Source organism: Caloenas nicobarica, chromosome 2 (genome assembly GCF_036013445.1).
Source record: "Caloenas nicobarica isolate bCalNic1 chromosome 2, bCalNic1.hap1, whole genome shotgun sequence".
Lineage (NCBI taxonomy): Eukaryota > Metazoa > Chordata > Aves > Columbiformes > Columbidae > Caloenas > Caloenas nicobarica.
The window spans coordinates 74,965,367-74,984,790 of NC_088246.1; the positions used below are offsets into that span (position 1 = coordinate 74,965,367).

A 19,424-nucleotide genomic window follows, 5' to 3' on the forward strand; every position below is an offset into this window, starting at 1 on the left:
GGACTGCGTGTTAATCACCTGCATCCAGAGGGTGAGCACAGAGAGACCCTGCAGTAATGCGGCGTGGGAGCACAGGCTTTAGGCTGTGGTATAATAAATCTCCCTGCCTACAGCCTGACACCATTTCTTCACCAAAGTTATACTCAACTTGAATAGCAAGAACTGTAAGAGGAGGTAAGTAAAACTGAAATGAGAAAGCTAGGTCATGGCAGAAGTGATTTTAGGCACGGTTTTCCAAGTGTAAAAGGCAGACTGAAACAGGCTCTACTTAGCTAACGGTGGGCATAAATAGAATAACAGAGGCCATCTGACAAAAGCATGAAAACTGCCAAACATGCGAGTACATCAGATGTTAATGATGATCAAACCTTATACAACAGATTCTGGAGAAGTCAGTGCCTTTACCCAGCATATGCCTGTGCTCTGTGCAATCTCTGCAATCATCTCCTGTGAGATACTCAACTTAAAATTCAGATGGAGTTGCAATAGCGTTTAAAAGCAGGCAGTAAATGCCAATGGCTGGTCGCTTGTGTCCCCTACAAATTAGTTCAAGGTCCTCATAAGATTGCTTCAGTTCTGGTGGCCCTTCAGAGACAACCTTCACATATCTTAAAATTTGATCAGGATGTGTGTAATTCATCAATATGGCCTGTTCTACACAGAAAGCAAACCTATTTTATAGAAACAGTCTTCTCTTAGCAAAGATACACAGTGGACAATATCTGAAGAGAACTCTGAGCTTGAAAAATATGGCTACTTATTTCAGAGCTGAAGTAGAAACCCATTTTCTCTTCCAGATGGTAACTTCTGATGGAGATAGTTCAGCAATAACAACTAGCAGGCCTCAAATACCCAGCACAACCATTTTATATGCTCACACTGAATTTGAAAGAACTTCTTTCTGCATAAAACTACTGTGTGTGTTTGGGGGGGTGGTGGCAAGACACAGAGTGCTTCTTGACCTTGGCTTAACTAATGTGCACCAGTCAATCTTCAGTCAACCCACGATGAAGACAAGGTTCTTTAGTTTTACTCAAATATGAACTCAATGAGATGGACATAATTCTGCTTTTTGGGGCAAGACTCCCTGTGTTTACTTCAACAGAACACCAACGATCCTGTCTTGGCCACAAGTTTTACCTGGCATAGCTGAAATGCATTACTCACTGCAGATAAAAACTACCAAAGAAACAAAAAGCCCACAACTTCCCTTTTTCCATTAAAAAAAAAAAAAGCTAACCCTTACATGAAATTATTCAAGGGCTGAGACTAATTTATCAATACTTGAGAAACTCAGTACAACTCCATGGAGTAAGAAGACGGTAAACTCAGTGCTGAAGTATGGCCACCAACCTGCAGAAGGGACAGGAGTTACAATTTCAATGGAAGGCAAATGACCACCACCAGCGGTTTACTAATCTGGTTTGGATTCTCAGTGCAAAAACTGCTTTCAGATTTGTGCAACTGTTTGATCATACCTGGTGATACTATGGCAGAGCTCACTGAAGTCTCAAGGGTAAAACACAGAGCAATCTACTGCTTCTCTAGCTCACAACTCTTTTCCAATGCAGCACCTTTAACAAGAACATCAAAACCAGGTAAGTCTTACTGCACTGTAAATTTGCTGCCAGTTTACTGGGAAGATCCCAAACTGTGTGTTAAAGCTAAATCTTTAGTCTTCCAGGAATCACAGCTAGCTTGAAAACCAATGGCAACTAGGAACAAAACCAGCACCCAGAACATTAAAACACAACATACTGTTCAGTCATAGAAATCTCCAGCCAGTTCTCCTGGGGACGTGTAGCTTCTTTTGCTACAATTGATTTTCTTCTCTTTTATTGAAGGATGCTGATATAAAGCCCAGCAGCACACAAGTAAGCACAGGCAGTTGATAAAAACAAAAAGCAAGGCCTTGTGCCTGTCACTACGCTAGCCAGTCAGCATGCATGTTAATTACTCAAATGCTGCTCTCCTTAATATTTCCACATGGCATGGTATCACTTCGATATTAGGAACTCATCCACCTTTACTAGATTTGTAGCCCATCCAAGATTGAGGGATGTTCATGAAACAGACTGTAGGGTAGCAGAGACAAGCAAGTGAACCTGCCTTGGCAGCTACATTGTTCTCGGTCTTCAAGCTAGTTCACCTACCTTTGTGCTAAACATGTCTGAAGAAAAGCCAAATGACAGCTGAGGGTAGCCTTTCTTAGACAGCTGGTCAGTGGCTGTATCAAGGATCTTCCTCAGTCAAGTTTTCTATGCTCCCACTAAGGATCAGCCCTGCCCCTAAGATACTTTCAGCATCATGTGTCTCTGATCAGTGGTAAAATAAACCATGGCTGTTACACCCTTAGATTTTCATGGGCTCTCTGTTGGTATCCACAAGAGACCATACGGTTTGAGAGTCTACCACTGCTCATAGCAAATTTCCCCAGGAAAATTAAGGTCAGACTTTGAAGGGAAAGGCATATTTTCCAAAAGATAGCAGCATAAAAATGCAACGTCTTTTGATCAGCTTTGCTAGTAGTGGCGAATTTTTGTCAGAACTTCACCAGGTCTTTAGAGTACATTAATCCTAGAATTTATATGACAAAGGCTTACCTAATCTAAACATGCCAAAGTATTCATATTATGCTCACCGCCAGCCCATCTGATTTTACAGGCCTTAAAATTCTTCATATAATTGAATCACGCTTGCTCCTGAATAAGCTGTTTGGTTTTGTCTTAATCGTTCACATTTTTGTCTGAAAGTTGCTGCCATGACCACCTGCTCCAGAAGATGATCCCATGGTGTCAATGGGTCAACTTCAGGGACAGCGCTGCATTGCCTCCTTATCCTACTAGCCCATGAGGTTAATCTTTTAAGTTTCAAAGAATAATGTTACTCCCTCAAGACCTGGTGTTTGCAGGGAGCCCCTCCTCACCAGAGTGCATTTCACAGCCAGACACATCAAACACAACTGACGTTAGTGGCTGGAGACCGTCCGGTTAAAGAACACCCAAGTTTCCTTGCAAAGCCAGACATGACAGTCTGTGGCTGCACTGACAAAGACCCATTGTGCAATTTTCTCCTCCTTGTTTTCCCCAGATTTCTAGGCACCCAAAACTGGCTTCTCAGAATGAGAGAAGAACTGAAGAATATGTGGAGCAGAAAAAGGAAACTTCACTAATCAATAATGTAAAAGGGGAATCTTGCAATCTACTCCACCCCAGATAGTCTCTTGTTTTACCAAGAGAATTAGTTATTTCATACAGCAGGTAGGTTTTAGTACTCTCTCCATAGGCAATCCCATCAATTAACATCCACATAATTTGCTGCTCCATGTGGCAGCATTGATCAGGCCCTGTCTTGGAACAATTACTGCTCAGTGCAGTTCAGGGGAGTGTTCCTCCTCTTCAGTGGTCCTCACCGAGAATCCTGAAAAGGCAAAGGATGAAGGAGACAGAGAATTATCAAATGGGCTGGGCTGTATTTATGGATCTTAGTAGATCATGGTTTAAAAATAACCAAGTAGGTTTTTCTGGTGCCTAAATGTCACCCATCCTTTTTGCCTTGTAGAAAGCCTAGCATATTGTTTTCATAATCAAGTTATTTAGATAACACAACAGTGATTTAGATTTGGATTTGTTTACACAGCTAAATATGTTGAGTAATGAAATTAAAATGAGCTCTCTGCTTCTGTCACATCTGCAATAGTAACTGGCTTCTTACGGTTGAGCACAAGCCTGCTGTACAGATGTTTCTTGATAAGGTATAAATCAGTGTTAGATACTGTTTATTGCAGTGCTTTTACTGCCTTCTTCCCTGAAGGAGGGAATGTTGCCTGCACAGCAACCAGATGCGATCTGCAAGACTATGAAACACCACTACAAGCAAAAACAGGTCCCATATTCCATATCAGCATCTGCAATGGCTCATCAAGTATTTATCAGACCATTTGAATATTTCCACAGGTCCTAGCACCATACCACTGCCAGAATTTACTTATTATAACCTGCAATGAAAAAGCCAAGCATCCTGTAAAGCGACAGATGCCTGAAATAGTAGGAGATCCCGTTTTAGTTTGGTTTCCAGCCTTAAAGGTCAAATTCCTGAGCAGACACTGCTGCTAGAAAGTAAGATACTGTGAGAGATCAAGGCAGCTGCCTTTCAGGGTGTGGTAGGGAAGAGTTTTTCTCTTCTGCTAACCTGCCTCATGTGATATCAATCTTTTGGTGGCGACAGGGGAACAGACTTATCTTGCACTAGTGCCTGTACGAGGAGAACTGAGACAAGGGAGCTCCTCACCTGGGGAAGATGACACAGGTCAGGGCACCTTGCTAAGCGGCTCTGCTCAGCTCTGTGCGAGCAGGGGGGATCCAACAGGAAAGACTCACCAACCGCCCAGCATTTGAAGACAGCCAAGCCTGGCCCCAGAGCCACGCAGGTTCCTTCTCTGTAGCAGATGAAAGCAATATCCATGGGCTCTGAAGGTAAGACAGCCAAACTTCATAAGATGTACCTCTTGGAAGGTTTCTTGCAGCAAAACATGCCATTTCTTATTTAAAAAAGAGGGGGGTGGATGGAAGGATAAAATAGTTTTTCTTCCCTAAGCTAATCTGTGTCTCCGATTTGCTTCATTCGTTACACAGACAGAAGATCCTGTCAACACAGGAATGATGCCAAGTATTTACAGTTTAATGGAACCTAGGGACCAATTAACAACACAGAAAACCACCAGGCATTGTATTTCTTATTGTAACAAGAGGGAAATCTTACATTACTGCTGTTCCCCCATTTCTTAAAATAAAGCGCCAGCGCTTTGTCAATGATTTCTCAGTAGTAATGTTTATTATCTGGTAGTTTTACCATTGCGTATTTATCAATTGTTTTCTATGTGCTAGGTTCAGTCACAAACCCCTCTCTTTACTTGTACCTCCCATCTCAAAAAGGCAAAAAGAAAAAAAAAAAAGAGAAAAAAGAAAAAAAAAAAGAAAAAGCAACTGTCATTAGAGCTTTGGACCAGTACTGTTAGAATCTGCCCTCAACCCCAAGTTCTCGAACTGCTGATTCTTCAATAGCTTGATGGATGCGATGCACCTCGTCCTGTGTTAAAGTCTTCTCCGGGTGGCGGTAAATGATACGGTAGCAATGGCTGACCTTCTTTGTCCTACAAAATATAAACCAAAAGAGGACTCATAAATACACGTGCCTACATATGCAAATACATGAGGCCAAACACTTACCCTCTGGACCATTTTTTATTTGCCGTCTAATTTTGTTCCTGTTGCTTGAAAACCACCTTAATGCTAAAATACACAATCTGGAGAGGTGTGACTGAGTAGAATTTTAATTCTGGCAGAGGACTTTGCTGAAATCCACCGAAGACCTCAGCTTGTATTGCAGTGTGGTAGCTTCTCACCAGAGCAAACAAGCCTGGGAGGAGGATGATGCTAACACCAGTGAGCTGCTGACACCACAGCTCTCTCATTTTGGTGTTAATGGGACTACCTTGAGGGAGCACTGCATACACATAACCCCCTTAGACCAGCAGGGCTGGTGCTGACAGGCATAAGGAAAACACCATACAACTTCTGGAGAGCAATGCTGCTGGCTATTATAGGGCATCTCACAAACCTCACCATCCAGGCTCCAGCCTGGGTGAGGAGACCAAACACACAGCTGCAAACACAGAGTAAAACATCTATTTCTCAATTCAGGTAACTATTTTGTCTTTGCTGGAAGTGAGAAACAAGGACAAAACACATCTGAAGCCTCCGTTTGTGGGAGAAGGACGTGGGATGTGGGTGACCGTCACTCCTGTCTGGCAGGGGAAGAAATCATAGAATCATTTTGGTTGGAAGAGACCCTCAGGATCATCGATCGAGTCCAACCACAACCTAACTCTAGCACTAAACCATGCCCCTAAATGGTTTGAGGCTTTAACCAGGGCAGTAAGCTTTTTACACCTTTAACCTTGGCCCCAGTGAGGCAGCACTTCCCTCAAGGTGGGTCACACCAGCATATCAAGCCTTCTCTTCCCTTTAGAAAGGAGGTTTCTTGTGATCACAACCCCCCTCTTTTGCGGGAGCTGTTTTTGATGGAGGATGCAGGGTGACCCTGTCACTACTTACCACCTCCCTCAATGTTGTAGTTTGGTTCTGCTTGCAAGACTTCGTACCTATTCAGTGGGTTCGGTGTGGTTGGAATGGCGTGGTTGGAACGGACCCTCCTCCTCCTCCTAGGCTGGGCAGCAATGTGCTGCCCTTGGCAGCCCCTATTCCTCAAGTCACTGCATTCGCCATCCAGGGCCTCGTGCCTGTTGAACAGAGGCACGTGCTAGGAGGGTGGTGAGTCACCACAGCTGGGACTCAAACCGTGGTTTAGGAGGCCACTGCCTTATCTGTTAGGCCACCAGCAGACACACAGAGTAAAATTCCCGACTCCCTGCTACTCTGGAAAGGAAAAGGCAAAAGAGAACATGGAAGAAGGAACGATGGGCAAAAAATAATGTATTTAAGAGCTGCTGAGTTCGGCAAAGACAAGTTAATGTAAAACCACGAGCAAAACCATAAGTTGAAGAAGAGAGAAAAAAAAATCTTCTCGCTCTCCATTAAAGACAGGCTGGAGTACATAGCTCTTGCGAGGGGTATCTCTACAGTTGCAGAGCTTGAATTACTGAATTTAACTGGCAGTTGTGGCATTCTTTTTATTTTTAGTTTTGAATGGAGCCCATACAACTTCTTCTTTCAAAGGCAAGCACACACTTCAGTGAAAGAAAGAAAATCTGAGGGGAAAAATAATGGGAAACTAGAGATCAAGTACTAGACAGAAGGATCTCCCAAGCCAGCATTTAACCACACACAAAGGCATTCAGAAAGCTTCAGGTCATCTCTCTCCTGAAAATTGTTTCATGTTAGAAACCATGTTTATTATGACTATTTGATTAAAACTAAGGTTGTATGTGCTCACACACAAAGATCACTCTCTCAAGATACTGATTTCAACCTTAAATCCTATTAGAAACAGGCACAGGTAGTTTTTATCTCAGAATAGCTATTTGATACCAACTTTGACCCACCCAACGTGGGTGGGAAGCTTACCCTGCTCCCAATGGCAGTTTACAACAAAAAGGTTATTTCAAATTAAAGCATTGGGTCTTTTTTGTGTGCTCTGAAGATAAAGCAAGTTAAATCTGCCTAGCATAGGCAAGGGCAAACTGCATTTCATAAAGTGTTAAGCTGACTGCAGTTAACTGCTAAAAAGCAGTCAAGAGCTTTCCCTGGGTGCAGGTTAAACGCTGTAGAAAAGTGATCTTCCAGAAAAGAGGGGGAGGTGTAACTGTGCAGAAGGTGTTGCTCTGCTCTGCTTCCACCTCTGCAAGGCAGGAGAGAGGACAGACCTGGGAGAAGCAAGAAAGTGGAATAAGAAGGGTTTGGCTAGATGCTGCATTGTAAGAGAGAAATTTGAGTAAGAGAGAGGGATAATGAATTTGGACTCAACAGAAACCAGGCTGGCAAATACCTGAAATACTTTTAACGGTGCTACAGCAACCCACCTGAACAAAAACATTTGCAAATTGCTTTGGCTGAAAATGTATTGAGAAGATGTACAGTTGTAGCCCTGATCCTGAAGTCTTGTATATACTGGGAATATATCCCATGATGGAAAACTCATTGACATCATTCAATGTGATGTAAACACAAGTTTGTTCAACATATTTAAGCTGTGGTAGGGATAACTACAGCGCTGTTTCTTCACTGTTCATGGTTAACTGAAGGTAATGATTCCTCTTGACCGACATGTTTGGTTATCTCCCTCCATCCTGGTGAGCAGCTCATTCATGAGGCAAATTAAATAGGTCAGAATAGGATGCAATAATTTCTTGTGGGTGTTGTGGAAAACCAGCATCTTTAGGAGGCATTTGAATTAGGAAAGAGTAGAGGTGTTACAGAGCAACACTGTAATAAAGTTCTTTAAACTGCAGCTGAAGTTAAGCATTGGTGCATGAGAAATAAAACGGGGGTTGCATTAAACGTAATTCAGCTAATTTTAATTATAGCAAAAAAATTATGTAACTACTAATACACACAATTGGCTACAAATCACTCATGTGGTTGGTACATGACATTTTTCCCCCACCTTTAAGCTAGGTTTATTTGCATCTTGGTTACTAATTAGAAAGACAGAGTATAATGGTTCAGTGCTATTTCAAGAAAAGACACACTTCAAGTTTCAAAACCTTAAGCACTGTTTTCAAAGTAGTATTAGCTAACTTTTCGAGGGAGACAGGGAAGAGTTCTTCCTGGCTCTTCCTGCCCCCAATACCTACCCCCTCCCTCAAACAAAATACTAAGACAATGTGATCAACCACTGCCGTCAACTGCAACTGGAAACAATTCTTGTCAGCAAATAATACATGTTTGCTGACTGCCTCTCTTGCTTTCCTTTTGTTCTGCAGAGTCACAGAGTGTTTGCCTACCTTAAAGATGGCTCTGCTAATGCATAATGAACTCTCTCCTGCATGTCATGCTGCAGCCTGATGATACAGAAGCAGTAGCTCTTTATCCTGAGCAACAGAAAATTTGAGGCCAAAACCTAGAACAGCAGCTTCTCTGGGTTAAAAAAAAAAAAAAGAAAAAAAAAAGAAGCTTAACAGTGAGCACATTGGGCATTGGGCTTTACCTAAACTGCACCACCAGTCACACGGACTCCTCTCCCATTAGGCTTCAGCTGATCTTAGTGTCACAAGTCTCCTCTGCACCAGCCCGCGGCTTTCAGGTAATGAAACGCAGTGAATAGAGTGAAGCACTGCTCAAAGGGAGAGGGAAGACAGGGATTTATTCTGATGCTGCAGGAGGAAACAAGAACATGGTTTGTGAGCAAACACTGGAGTGAAACAATGCCTAATGTTCTTTCGCATGTTTTTTTTGGAGGAAACAGCTTTGCCTTGTGATTTTCAGGAATTGGCACGCAGCCGTTTCCACGTGCATGGGAGCTGCTCACTGCCAGGCCAGATTCGCTGCACGGGGCCAACCTGAAGGTCAGTGCATATGTTTCCATATTTCAGCCTGATATCTGAGCACAAGAAGAAATTAAGGGGCCTTAGTCTGCCACTAGTCGAATAAAACAAACACAAAAGCAACCTGACACTGGGACCAGGGCTAGAATGAAAGGGTATGTTACACAATAAAAACTAATACCTGTGAGTTAATAGCTTTCCCTGCTTGGAAGTCCACTGAAGGATGTTTTAAACACAACTTGCCTACAAAGCTGATCCCAGAGGCTACCAATAGCAAAACACCTAAACATGCTGGAGAACCTGTGTCAGTGGTTAGATCAGACTAAGGACACAGGGTCATTTGGTAATCAAATCACAGAATCACAGCATGTTAGGGATCAGAAGGGACCTTAAGAGATCATCCAGTCCAATCCCCCTGCCAGAGCAGGAACACCTAGGTGAGGTTACACAGGAAGGTGTCCAGGCAGGTTTTGAATGTCTCCAGAGAAGGAGACTCCACAACCTCCCTGGGCAGCCTGTTCCAGTGCTCTGGCACCCTCACTGTGAAGAAGTTTCTTCTCAAATTTAAGTGGAACCTCTTGTGTCCCAGTTTGAACCCATTACGTCTTGTCCTATCATTGGCTGTCACCAAGAAGAGCCTGGCTCCATCCTCGTGACACTCACCCTTTATATATTTATAAACATTAATGAGGTCACCCCTCAGTCTCCTCTTCTCCAAGCTAAAGAGACCCAGCTCCCTCAGCCTTTCCTCATAAGGGAGATGCTCCACTCCCTTAATCATCTTTGTGGCCCTGCACTGGACTCTCTCCAGCAGTTCCCTGTCCTTCTTGAACTGAGGGGCCCAGAACTAGACACAATATTCCAGACGAGGTCTCCCAGGGCAGAGTAGAGGGGGAGGAGAACCTCTCTCGACCTGCTAACCACCTCCCTTCTAATACACTCCAGGATGCCATTGGCTTTCTTGGCCACAAGGGCACAGTGCTTGGTTGCCTAAAGAATAAATGCCTGGCATTTGTCTCATCCACATGCAATACCATAAGAATGAAAATTTCTCCATCCTGCAGTTGAAGAAGGAGACAAAAGGGGCAGCAGTGAGTGGGGAAACCCCCACTTTTTAGCTGTGTTCTACTTTCCATCTGTCTTAAATAAAGCACAGAAGATTCTATAGGGAGGTTACCCTTACTCTTGTGTGGTGAAGACAACACAGAACCAGACATTTTTCTAGTAAGCTGGGTTTACTTTGAGGAACAGAAAAGTAAAGATGACAATCTCCTGCAGCATGAAGGAGCGAATAAGAGAACCATCTCTTTTGTACTCTGAGCAGTGCACTAAGCAGCATTGCTCACCGCCCTATCTATATTGCACCTTTTCCTACAGAATATTATTTAAAATGAGAGTAATGCAAGTATTTGAGTCATGATAATGAGGTTCTTTAAGGGTCTCCCAATTCCTGCCATAGCAGTTTGTATCCTATATCCCCCAAAAAGATTCATCATGTAATTAACTTACATAAACCTTCACAGAGTACTCAATGACCACCATGTGCTTCACAGAGATCATGTCACGCTCTGAGTACACACGGAATGACCTCAGGGAAGAGAAACGCCTGTTTTGTTCACAGTGATGTCCTGAAAGGGACAATGATGGGAAGAAAGGAAAATACTGTCTCATGTCACTAGCATCATAGTTGCCAAAGCTGTGCAGATAGCACAGCTTTGATTCTGCTCCGTGGCTCCAGCAGTTCCAGAATGGTTCATGTTCTAAGTGGAAATGGGGAGGAATATTAAACTGCATGAAGAAGAAGATATAATTACCTTTTCCTTTTGTTTCATGCTTTCAAACCACATCCACCACTGTGATAGCAGGCACAACTGCTAAATGTCATACTATAAATTCTAAATTGACAAATAGCACTCTTTGCTAGGAACCACATCATGGAAAATGGCAAAAGGCTTGTGCTATATACCTTACTGTCAATGGTGAATAATTCAATTACCATGGTGATATGCACAAAGAATATAGCAGTAATTCTCTGAACAAAGGCCTTTCCCAAAGATGCATTCTCATCAGTCCTTTCAAATGCTAATACTTCATTTGTCTGGAAGAGCGTGTTGTATACAACAGCATATTTTAAAAAAATGGGCATGTTTTTGTTTAAGGTGATTCTGATGCTAGTGAAAGGCACTAGCTCACCTCCAGAAGAAAGAATTGTTTTAAACCCACAGAGAGCAGGGAGTGGTCATTTCTGTTGAACACCTTTTCCAGCTGACACCTGGCAGAAGGATGGTTCAGCTTCAAAGACAGTCCAGGTCAACACAACCGTGCTGAGATGGTCAACTTTATTTGACCACTGTGGATTTTTCTGGTGGTCACTTTAAAAGAGATGCAGTTCACTGACAGATGATAGGACTGAAATATTGTTCTTCTGTTTCACAAAATTGAGACAGTAATGGACTTTTTGCTCTTTTCTAATTGGACTTGGAGAAATCTGTATCTGAATACCAAACCCTGAACCTGCTTGGCCTTTTCATTCTTTCTTTCTTTAATATTAATTCCATTTTAAGCTTTTGTCTTAGTGTAGGAAAAAAAGTCAAAATTCTGTTAATAGCCAACTTATTGAGACAGATAAAGAGCATGGTATGGGATGCAATAGCAAAGGACATAAATAACACCTGCAAGTTAAGATAATAAAAGGTAGATGAAAAATGAAAGCACTCAGAAACTTTTCAGCTTCTCAGTCACTGAAACACTTAAACAGCCATAAATAGGATCTAAGCCATTGTCAAGTATCTGAAAACACTGGACTGGTTAGAAAGTTTTGATCATGATTTTCCTTTTCTACCTGAATCTATCATCTCATTTCGTACATGCAGGAAGAGATAAAAACAGATATATACTGGAAAAAAAAAATCGTAAGCATCACCTGAAAGAGAAAGTCTCCTGGCTGTTAGATGTACCCACTAAATGTTTAGTGAAACAATTCAAGCAATTTCTTGTGCTTTGGCTCAGCACTGTGGCCCTGAATGACCTGTTCTCATGTCACCAGACCACCTTGGTTTGTATGCCAGCAAAAGAAGAACTAATGTGAGTGGTGCAGGGCCCTTTTTCCACCAGCTCCCAATCCCAAGCAGGGGAACTTCCTGTAAACAAACCGAGTTACACAAGAAACGGAGAAAGTATTTTCCTTGTGCACGGTTACAGTTGTCTCAGTAACCAGCCAACGACTCAGTCAACCCATCTCAGATCTGAGCACTTCCTATTAAAGAGCTCTTAAGCCTCACAGCATCAAAAGTAATGGAATCCATTACAGGCAGACAGCAATGAAATATCACTAGGGTAAAGAATAAGGAGAAAAATGTCATTCTCTGTTATACCCAAAGAAAATCCAAAGTCCCCACAGGATGATAAGCTGTGACACAGACTTTTGCTGCCACAGAAAGCCAGAAAAAAACTGCAAAGCCTTGGGGTTTGGGATTGTGTCTTTTGTTGGTTTTGGTTTTAATACAATGACTCATTGATTCCTTGAAGAAAGCAATGAACAATGGTTATAAAGCAGGTATAAAACCCATTCTCAGGAGGATGGATTCAAGCATCAGTGATGACTCCTTGTCCTCCAGTCTCCCTCTCTTTGGGAAAATCATCTATCAAGCACAGGCAACAGAATTCCCATCATATCTGATCTACACCAGTACTGAGGAATCCATTCCACATGGATTTAAACTTGGATGTGACCGGGAGTTGTCCCTCTTGTAAGATGAACTTTGTGTTCTCAGTTCACACGGGGCCTTCTCAATTTTTAGGGGCTCACCACTCCATCTAGTGAGCCAGTTCAAAATCCTGCTCTAAATCCAGGAAGATTCAAGAGTAAGCTAGAGGCTGAATATCTTCAAGACTTTGCTTGCTGTCAGCATAGTAACCCTGGAGCGTTCATCATATGCCAGACAGATGCAACGTTATGCACTTTTAATGGAATGAGTCTCTCAACTTATGGAGGCTAAGGCTTTCAGGAATAAAAGAAAGCCATGCAGCAGCCACGCACACAAAGATCAGAAGGTGTGCAAGCCTGTGAGGCTCAGAATAGGGTACAAAACCCTATTTTTTCTTCAGGGTTATCACTACGACAGATACAAGGACCGCACAGGTGGAATAAAGATACGAAAAAGTAAACTTTCCAATACAAACACAGAAATACAAAATCTATTGAAATAACTTCTACCGATTGCAGCAGCAAACAAGAGATGGTTGTTTGGTAAAATACTTGAGACACTTAATTTTACAGTAGAAAAATAACTGGATGCTGAAAGTAAGCGGAAAAAGCGACAGTCTCAGCATCAGAGACAGACAGAATACCTGTTCTGTGTACAGCACAGGGTTTTATTTTGCTCCACTTTCCCTAGGTTTGACTCAAAAGGTTTCATGTCAAATGCTTCTCAAAGTTTAATCATGTTTTCACCAAAACAAAATGCAATGGCTAATACTTTTTGTTAATTGTTTAAAAATTAATCACTAGAGACTTAAACATTTGTCAGCCCAGCAAACAAAAGAACAAAATAACTCGATTTGGATATTGTGTCTCATGGGGACTGTCATATAAGATCCTTGACTTTCTCCTTCCCTGTGTAGTTCAGAACCCAAGGCAGGACTACATTTCCCATGAGAGGCCAAGGCCAGAAACTCCTATGATGGATCACCTCCCCTCTCTGGACAAGAAACTTGGCTGACATAGCTGATGAGGAACCAGAGCATATTGAGAAGAACAGAAGCATGTGATACCTGGAAGGATTGGCAGCTGAAGCATTTTGGCTGCTAGCCAGAAATTCCTGCAGAAAAATTTACATTTTCAGTGAGTAAAACAACAACAAATCCACATATTTTCTATCATTGCTGGCTCTCCCACTTCTTCCACATTTCTCTTGACCTCCTAAATCCCTAGGAATTTAACGGTCAGAACAGGTTCCTCCGTCAGCAACAGGCTCTAGGGGTCTGGTAGAATTTCATGACTTAGATATCTCATTCACAATGCCCTGTGCCCTTCCAGGGCAACTGGCTGGTACTGGAGCAGGTCAGGTACACAACCTGTTTGCAAAAAGTAACCCTGGAAGACACACTGTTTGCTGAGTTGTTGTGCTTCTTGTTCGAAGACATTATATTTGCCTCCCTCTGAGCGACAGCCCACAAGTAAGAGGATGGCAGAGGCTCTGGTCCTACTTCTGTCAAACAGCAATATTGATGGTTCCATCACTGGTCATTAGCCACAGCAGTATCATTCAAAAGTTTCCAATCATTGGCAACTGAAATGCCACCTCAAAGCACTTAAGAGCAACAACCTATCTCAATACTACGAACAAATCCAACACGAGAGGTGAATTTGGACTCTTTCAAATGCTATCTAAAATATTTATAGTAAAAATGTTAAGTGTGATACCTTTTCAGTTCCTCTGAGTGAAAGATCAAAGAAAAGAAGCATAAATATTTAGCAGTTTTTTCCCCCAACTAGATGTTAATACTAAAGGCTACAAAAAGTATTACTAAAAATAACATCGCTGTCAAATTAAAACATATTTCATAATCGAGTAAAAAGGGAATTTATATCAGAATTTAAAACAATTCGTTCTGAGAAATGAAGATAGATGGGAGTGACAGCCAGTTCAAAAGTACCTCCATTGAGCACTGGCAGAAATCAGAGTCTACAATAAAGTCAGGTGGCAGAGAAGTGCATGGGAAAGACTGGATGCTGTTTCTTGCATAGATTTCATCCTTGAGATTCGTGGTTTGTCCAGGAGATAGGTGTTTAAGTTCCCTTTACGCTTGCTGAGAGTTGAGGTAAAGAGGGACATGGCTCCGGACTCAGATCAAGAACCTAAATGATTATTCCAAGGTCACACGGTGAACTGATGACAGAGGGGAGACTTGGGTAAGTGTAGACCCTTTGAGTTACTCTTCTTTCGAGTTACTCCTCTCCTCCCATGTAGACTTCCAGTCACCCTTCTTTTCTGCAAATTGTACAGCAGCCCTGAAAACAAAACAGGCTGTGGCAGGAAAAAGCAACTCATCCCATATACAATGGACAAGACAGGGAAAAGTGCAGAGCCAACATCAGGATAAGCAAATGTGCTGTTTGTTAAATGACAAACTAATCCCAAATCACGAGAAAACAGGAGGCAGAGAAGAAGAAGGGAGCGGGAAGAGATGAGTTAACCAGAGACCAGATGACAGGAGGGACCTAAAAACTGAAAGCAGAGGTTAAACAAATCACTTGCCTTTTTTGTGTAAAAGCAACAAATTAAAAGCACCTGCCCACCTGAGCAGCCTGCAGCACTAGAAAGCAACTTGAAAACATTTGTACCTCTGTGTGTGCAAATATAGGGGGGTTCTCAATGGGACTGCTTACAGTATCTGTTAAACCTGGTGGAAATTCTGCAGCTGCTTGCACAATTAAGTGGTGTTTACTGTCTCCTTCCAGTCCATACCTTACTTTTCCTCTCAGAGTTGTCAGGTTTTATAAGTGTTAATCTGGCTAACTGGATTTGTTTTGGAGATGCAGAAATTCCCCACCTTCCCTCCCCAAGGGTAGTGTGGTTCCACACAGACAGTCACAAGAAACCTGTTCTCATCACTCCTCTGACAGTTGCTGCCTTGGTAAGACAACTCAGAAAAAGTCCTCAAAGTAAGGATAACTGCTGGCCAGCAGATTTAACTACTATTAACACTCAGGAAAACTGGCTGTTAAATGTTTCTCTTGTTGGTTCCAATTTGTGCAGGTAACGCATTTAGACCACGATGACAGACAAACAGCCCATGTCTTGCAGGTGAGGCTTGCCTGGTTATTTTGAATATAATGATGGGGGAAATGTCCCAGCACCATTGAAACTAGCCAGATGATGACAACGTATACCAATCGGGTGCACTGGCCAGAACTTTTACAGCTGTCAAAATGAGCATTAATTTGGAAAACTCTAACTGCCATGTTTGGCATGTTGCCCCGTTAATATTATACGCACTCATGAAAAAAACAAATGAAAAGACAAATGTGAATGTGATAGGACGTATGCATAGTGAATGCCTCCTATGGTAGGATGACATGAGCATCACACAATAAAACAACATTCAGGCATGAAGACTAAAAGGTCAGGGCACAAAATGAGATGCATTATTCTGTAAGTACAAAGAAATTATTGGTCTGCTGCTCAAGAAAGGAAAGAAAGCCATTGAGATATTATACTAGGAAGATCAAAATACCATTTTTGCTAAGACTTTACTAAAAAAGGCCAAATGATCCTCTCACCAGCAGGAATTAATACCAGCAAAGAAGGGATAAGATTTCAGCCCTAGAGTAAATCAAATGTTCTCGAATTGTCCGAGAGATGAACTTTGTCCTAAAACACTTTAGGAATGAGCAGAAGAAATCTCAGAGCTGTTATCAGCTGTCTTTGAGAGTCCATGGAAGACAAATAACGTACCAAATGTTTGGAAAAGGTCAAACAGAGTGCCTAATTTTGAAAACAAATAAACAAGCAAAAAAACCAACACAAACCCCACAAATCAACACCCCCCCCAACAACTAAACAAACAAACAAAAAAAACCAAACCCACCACTCCCCAAAAAAACACCCCCAAAATAACAACAAAAAACAAGTGTCCCCCCACCCCGACTAGGAAGCCATAGAAGCTATATACCATTTGCTTTTACTTTAAATTCCAAGACAGACTCTGGTGCAGACAACCAAACCACTTTTAAGCACACAACGGAAATAAAAAAAGACAAAAAATAGAAAACATGGATGTATGGAGCAAATATAGTCAAAACAATCTAATTTCCTATTATACAGGGGTAACAGGCTAATAAATCAATAATCAATAAACGAAACAGTAAATTGCAGGAAGCAGCAAATACTATGCGGGGCAGGTGCCTGTGCAGGGGTGTGTATGTACATATGGCACATATATTCATAGCCAGATAAACCAGAGAAGAAAAAATGGTCTAAGCTCAATATGCCACAAAACCTGGATCTATTGGCAGTTGCAAGCAGTTTCAGGCAAAGTTGAAAAATCTTAGGAAAGAATTTTAAAAGTTACAACAAAACATGAAAAAAGAAGAAAAAAATGAAATCCGGTTTGTAAAATTAGGTAGTACAGAATCTGTCTCCCTAAATGTTTTGCCTTTGAGGCAGTCGCATGAAGATAGATGAGAAAACTCATGATCAATATCATTATTACTAGAAAGTGACACTCCAAATGTCTGCTAATAATCTGTAGTTTCTGGAAGCAGTTATTCACAGCTCATAGTCAAATCCGAAGTATCCTTCTTGTAGGGTTCTTCATCCTGGTTCCTGTGTGATGGAATATTTTCATTAATGGATTAGATGATGCAGCAGAAATGTTTGTTAGCTGGGAAATTACATTAAGCTGGATAAAATAGTAAATATAACTGAGGACAAGATTATTTTAATCTTGACTGAAAAATCTGAAGGATACATTTCAATCAGGACAAGTGTAAGCTTCTGTATTTTGCCAAATTAACTAGCTGCATGCACAGAGGATGAAGAACAACTGAGCGTAAAGCAGTGCTGCACAAAGCATCTAAGGACTGCACAGATTCACGAGTCAAAGGTGAATCCATGATGTCGCTGTGCTGCTTTAAGCTGAGCAAGCCCCAGCCTGGGACAAACAGCTGGAATGCAGCTGGATTGACACACTCCTGCCTCCCTCAACACTGCTACCGGTTCAGCTGAAGTACCCTTTCCACACCTTGAGAAAGACATGAGGCAACTGGAGGCAGATGACTAAGGCAGCAATGATAACATGCAGATGTCTGGATAACACAAGTTATAAGGACCTACTGAGAGAACACAGGTTGCTCAGCCTAAAGAAGAGAGAGCAGGAAAACATCCTGCAAACACATGAAATGCTGCAGCACAGAGTTAGGTAATAATCTGTTCATCAACATTCACAAGCGGCAGGAGACGAAAGTAATGAGCTCATATTGCAGAAATGTTCAGCTTGAAAATTCACTTGGAAAAGTGGTGAGGTCCCCATTGCTGGAAATCTTTAAGGACTGGTTATACAAGTGTCTGTCAGGAATGCTATAAGTAGAGTTGATCCTGTTTTGGAGTAGGAGGATGAACTAGGTGGCAGTACTCTTCAACTCTTTAGCATAAAATAATGTAACGGTCTCTAAAATGCTGAAAGTTACTTGAGTAGCAAAGATAGCTCCTTGTAGCTCCACCTGAATACACGTTGTGTATTTTTTTATCCCATTGCATTAAGAGAAGATGGGGAAAAAAGCCCAGTTCAGGATGCCAAGGAGATAGGAAATACAAATAATTGCTGCTACACCTGGCAAAAGAGCTCTATGTTACCAACACTAAGATTCCCAGGAAATAAAGCAAATAGGGAAAAACTTTTGAAGAGTAACAGCAGAGACCAACAGATTGAGAGGGGAAAGGAATCCCTTGAAAATGACATCATCTCTTTAGGCCAGCAACCCTGCATTATAGACCAATGTTGAAATACGGCAGACAGGAAAGCAAAATGCTGCTGCGATACCTTTCACTGCCTAAAGCCAATAAAAAACCAACCAAAAACTCCAGAAAAAGTTCACTCTGTAAGACAGCATCCCACAGGGAGAATGTCACTCAGCTGCCTGTCCCCTTTGCTTCAGTGCTGAGAGATGCCTTAGGAAAGCTCTGAGGAACAGCCACAGAAGATGCTGCACAACCTTGACAGGCTGAACTGCATCTTTCTCTTTTAGGCTTTTCTGAGTTTATATCGAGAGGTTAATCCTTTGCTTTCAGCTTTCCAAGTTCACGTTCGACCCCAGGCAATCTTAAAAAAAATGGATGAAGTCTTTCTTCTACCTTAACAGTGTTGCAAACAAGCCTGTTGGAAATCTGCACCCCGAGGCAATTTGGGGAAGTCCAGCAATTAGGAGACACCTGAGACACCAGTCCTTGAATGAAGGCTGGTTGGGCCTGAGAAGGACAATAGCTCTGGCGATTATGGCCTTTTGATGTAAGTTTATTAACTTTATGCCCTGTTGCAGGTAGAGAGAGTGAAAAATAGAGAGGAAATGACGTGTCAAAGGACGCCATGCATATCAGCTAATCTCCTAATAGAAATACGTAGAAACGTAATAGAAATCTCATCTTACGGGGCTCCAATACCATGCTCTGAATAACCAGCCATGTTTCCCCTGTATTTGTACATGTTATCCTGGCCTCCTCATTCTCACTTGCTGTTCTGTATTCACTTATTGTACCTCTTCCTTATGTACAGAATAGCTGCGAGGAAGGAGCTGCCTTTCATTTTATCTACGTACACTGCCTTTTGCAGCAGAGAATGAGAGGCCACAACTCTGCTACAAGGAAAAATAACCTGTATAAGAATATGTGTATGTAAGTGTATATATACACTCATGGCT

At 41.9% G+C, this 19,424-nt stretch overlaps 1 protein-coding gene across 2 annotated transcripts in view; it reads right to left on the reverse strand.

The window, feature by feature from the left end:
• Positions 1-4,806: 4,806 nt before the first annotated feature.
• FARS2 (phenylalanyl-tRNA synthetase 2, mitochondrial) overlaps positions 4,807-19,424 on the reverse strand; it is a 264,495-nt gene continuing 249,877 nt past the window's right edge. For both annotated transcript variants that reach the window (XM_065629858.1, XM_065629854.1), the window contains one exon: positions 4,807-5,152. In XM_065629858.1, the coding sequence (XP_065485930.1) occupies positions 5,014-5,152 (139 nt within the window). In that variant the 3' untranslated portion in view covers positions 4,807-5,013. The remainder of the gene's footprint in view (positions 5,153-19,424) is intronic.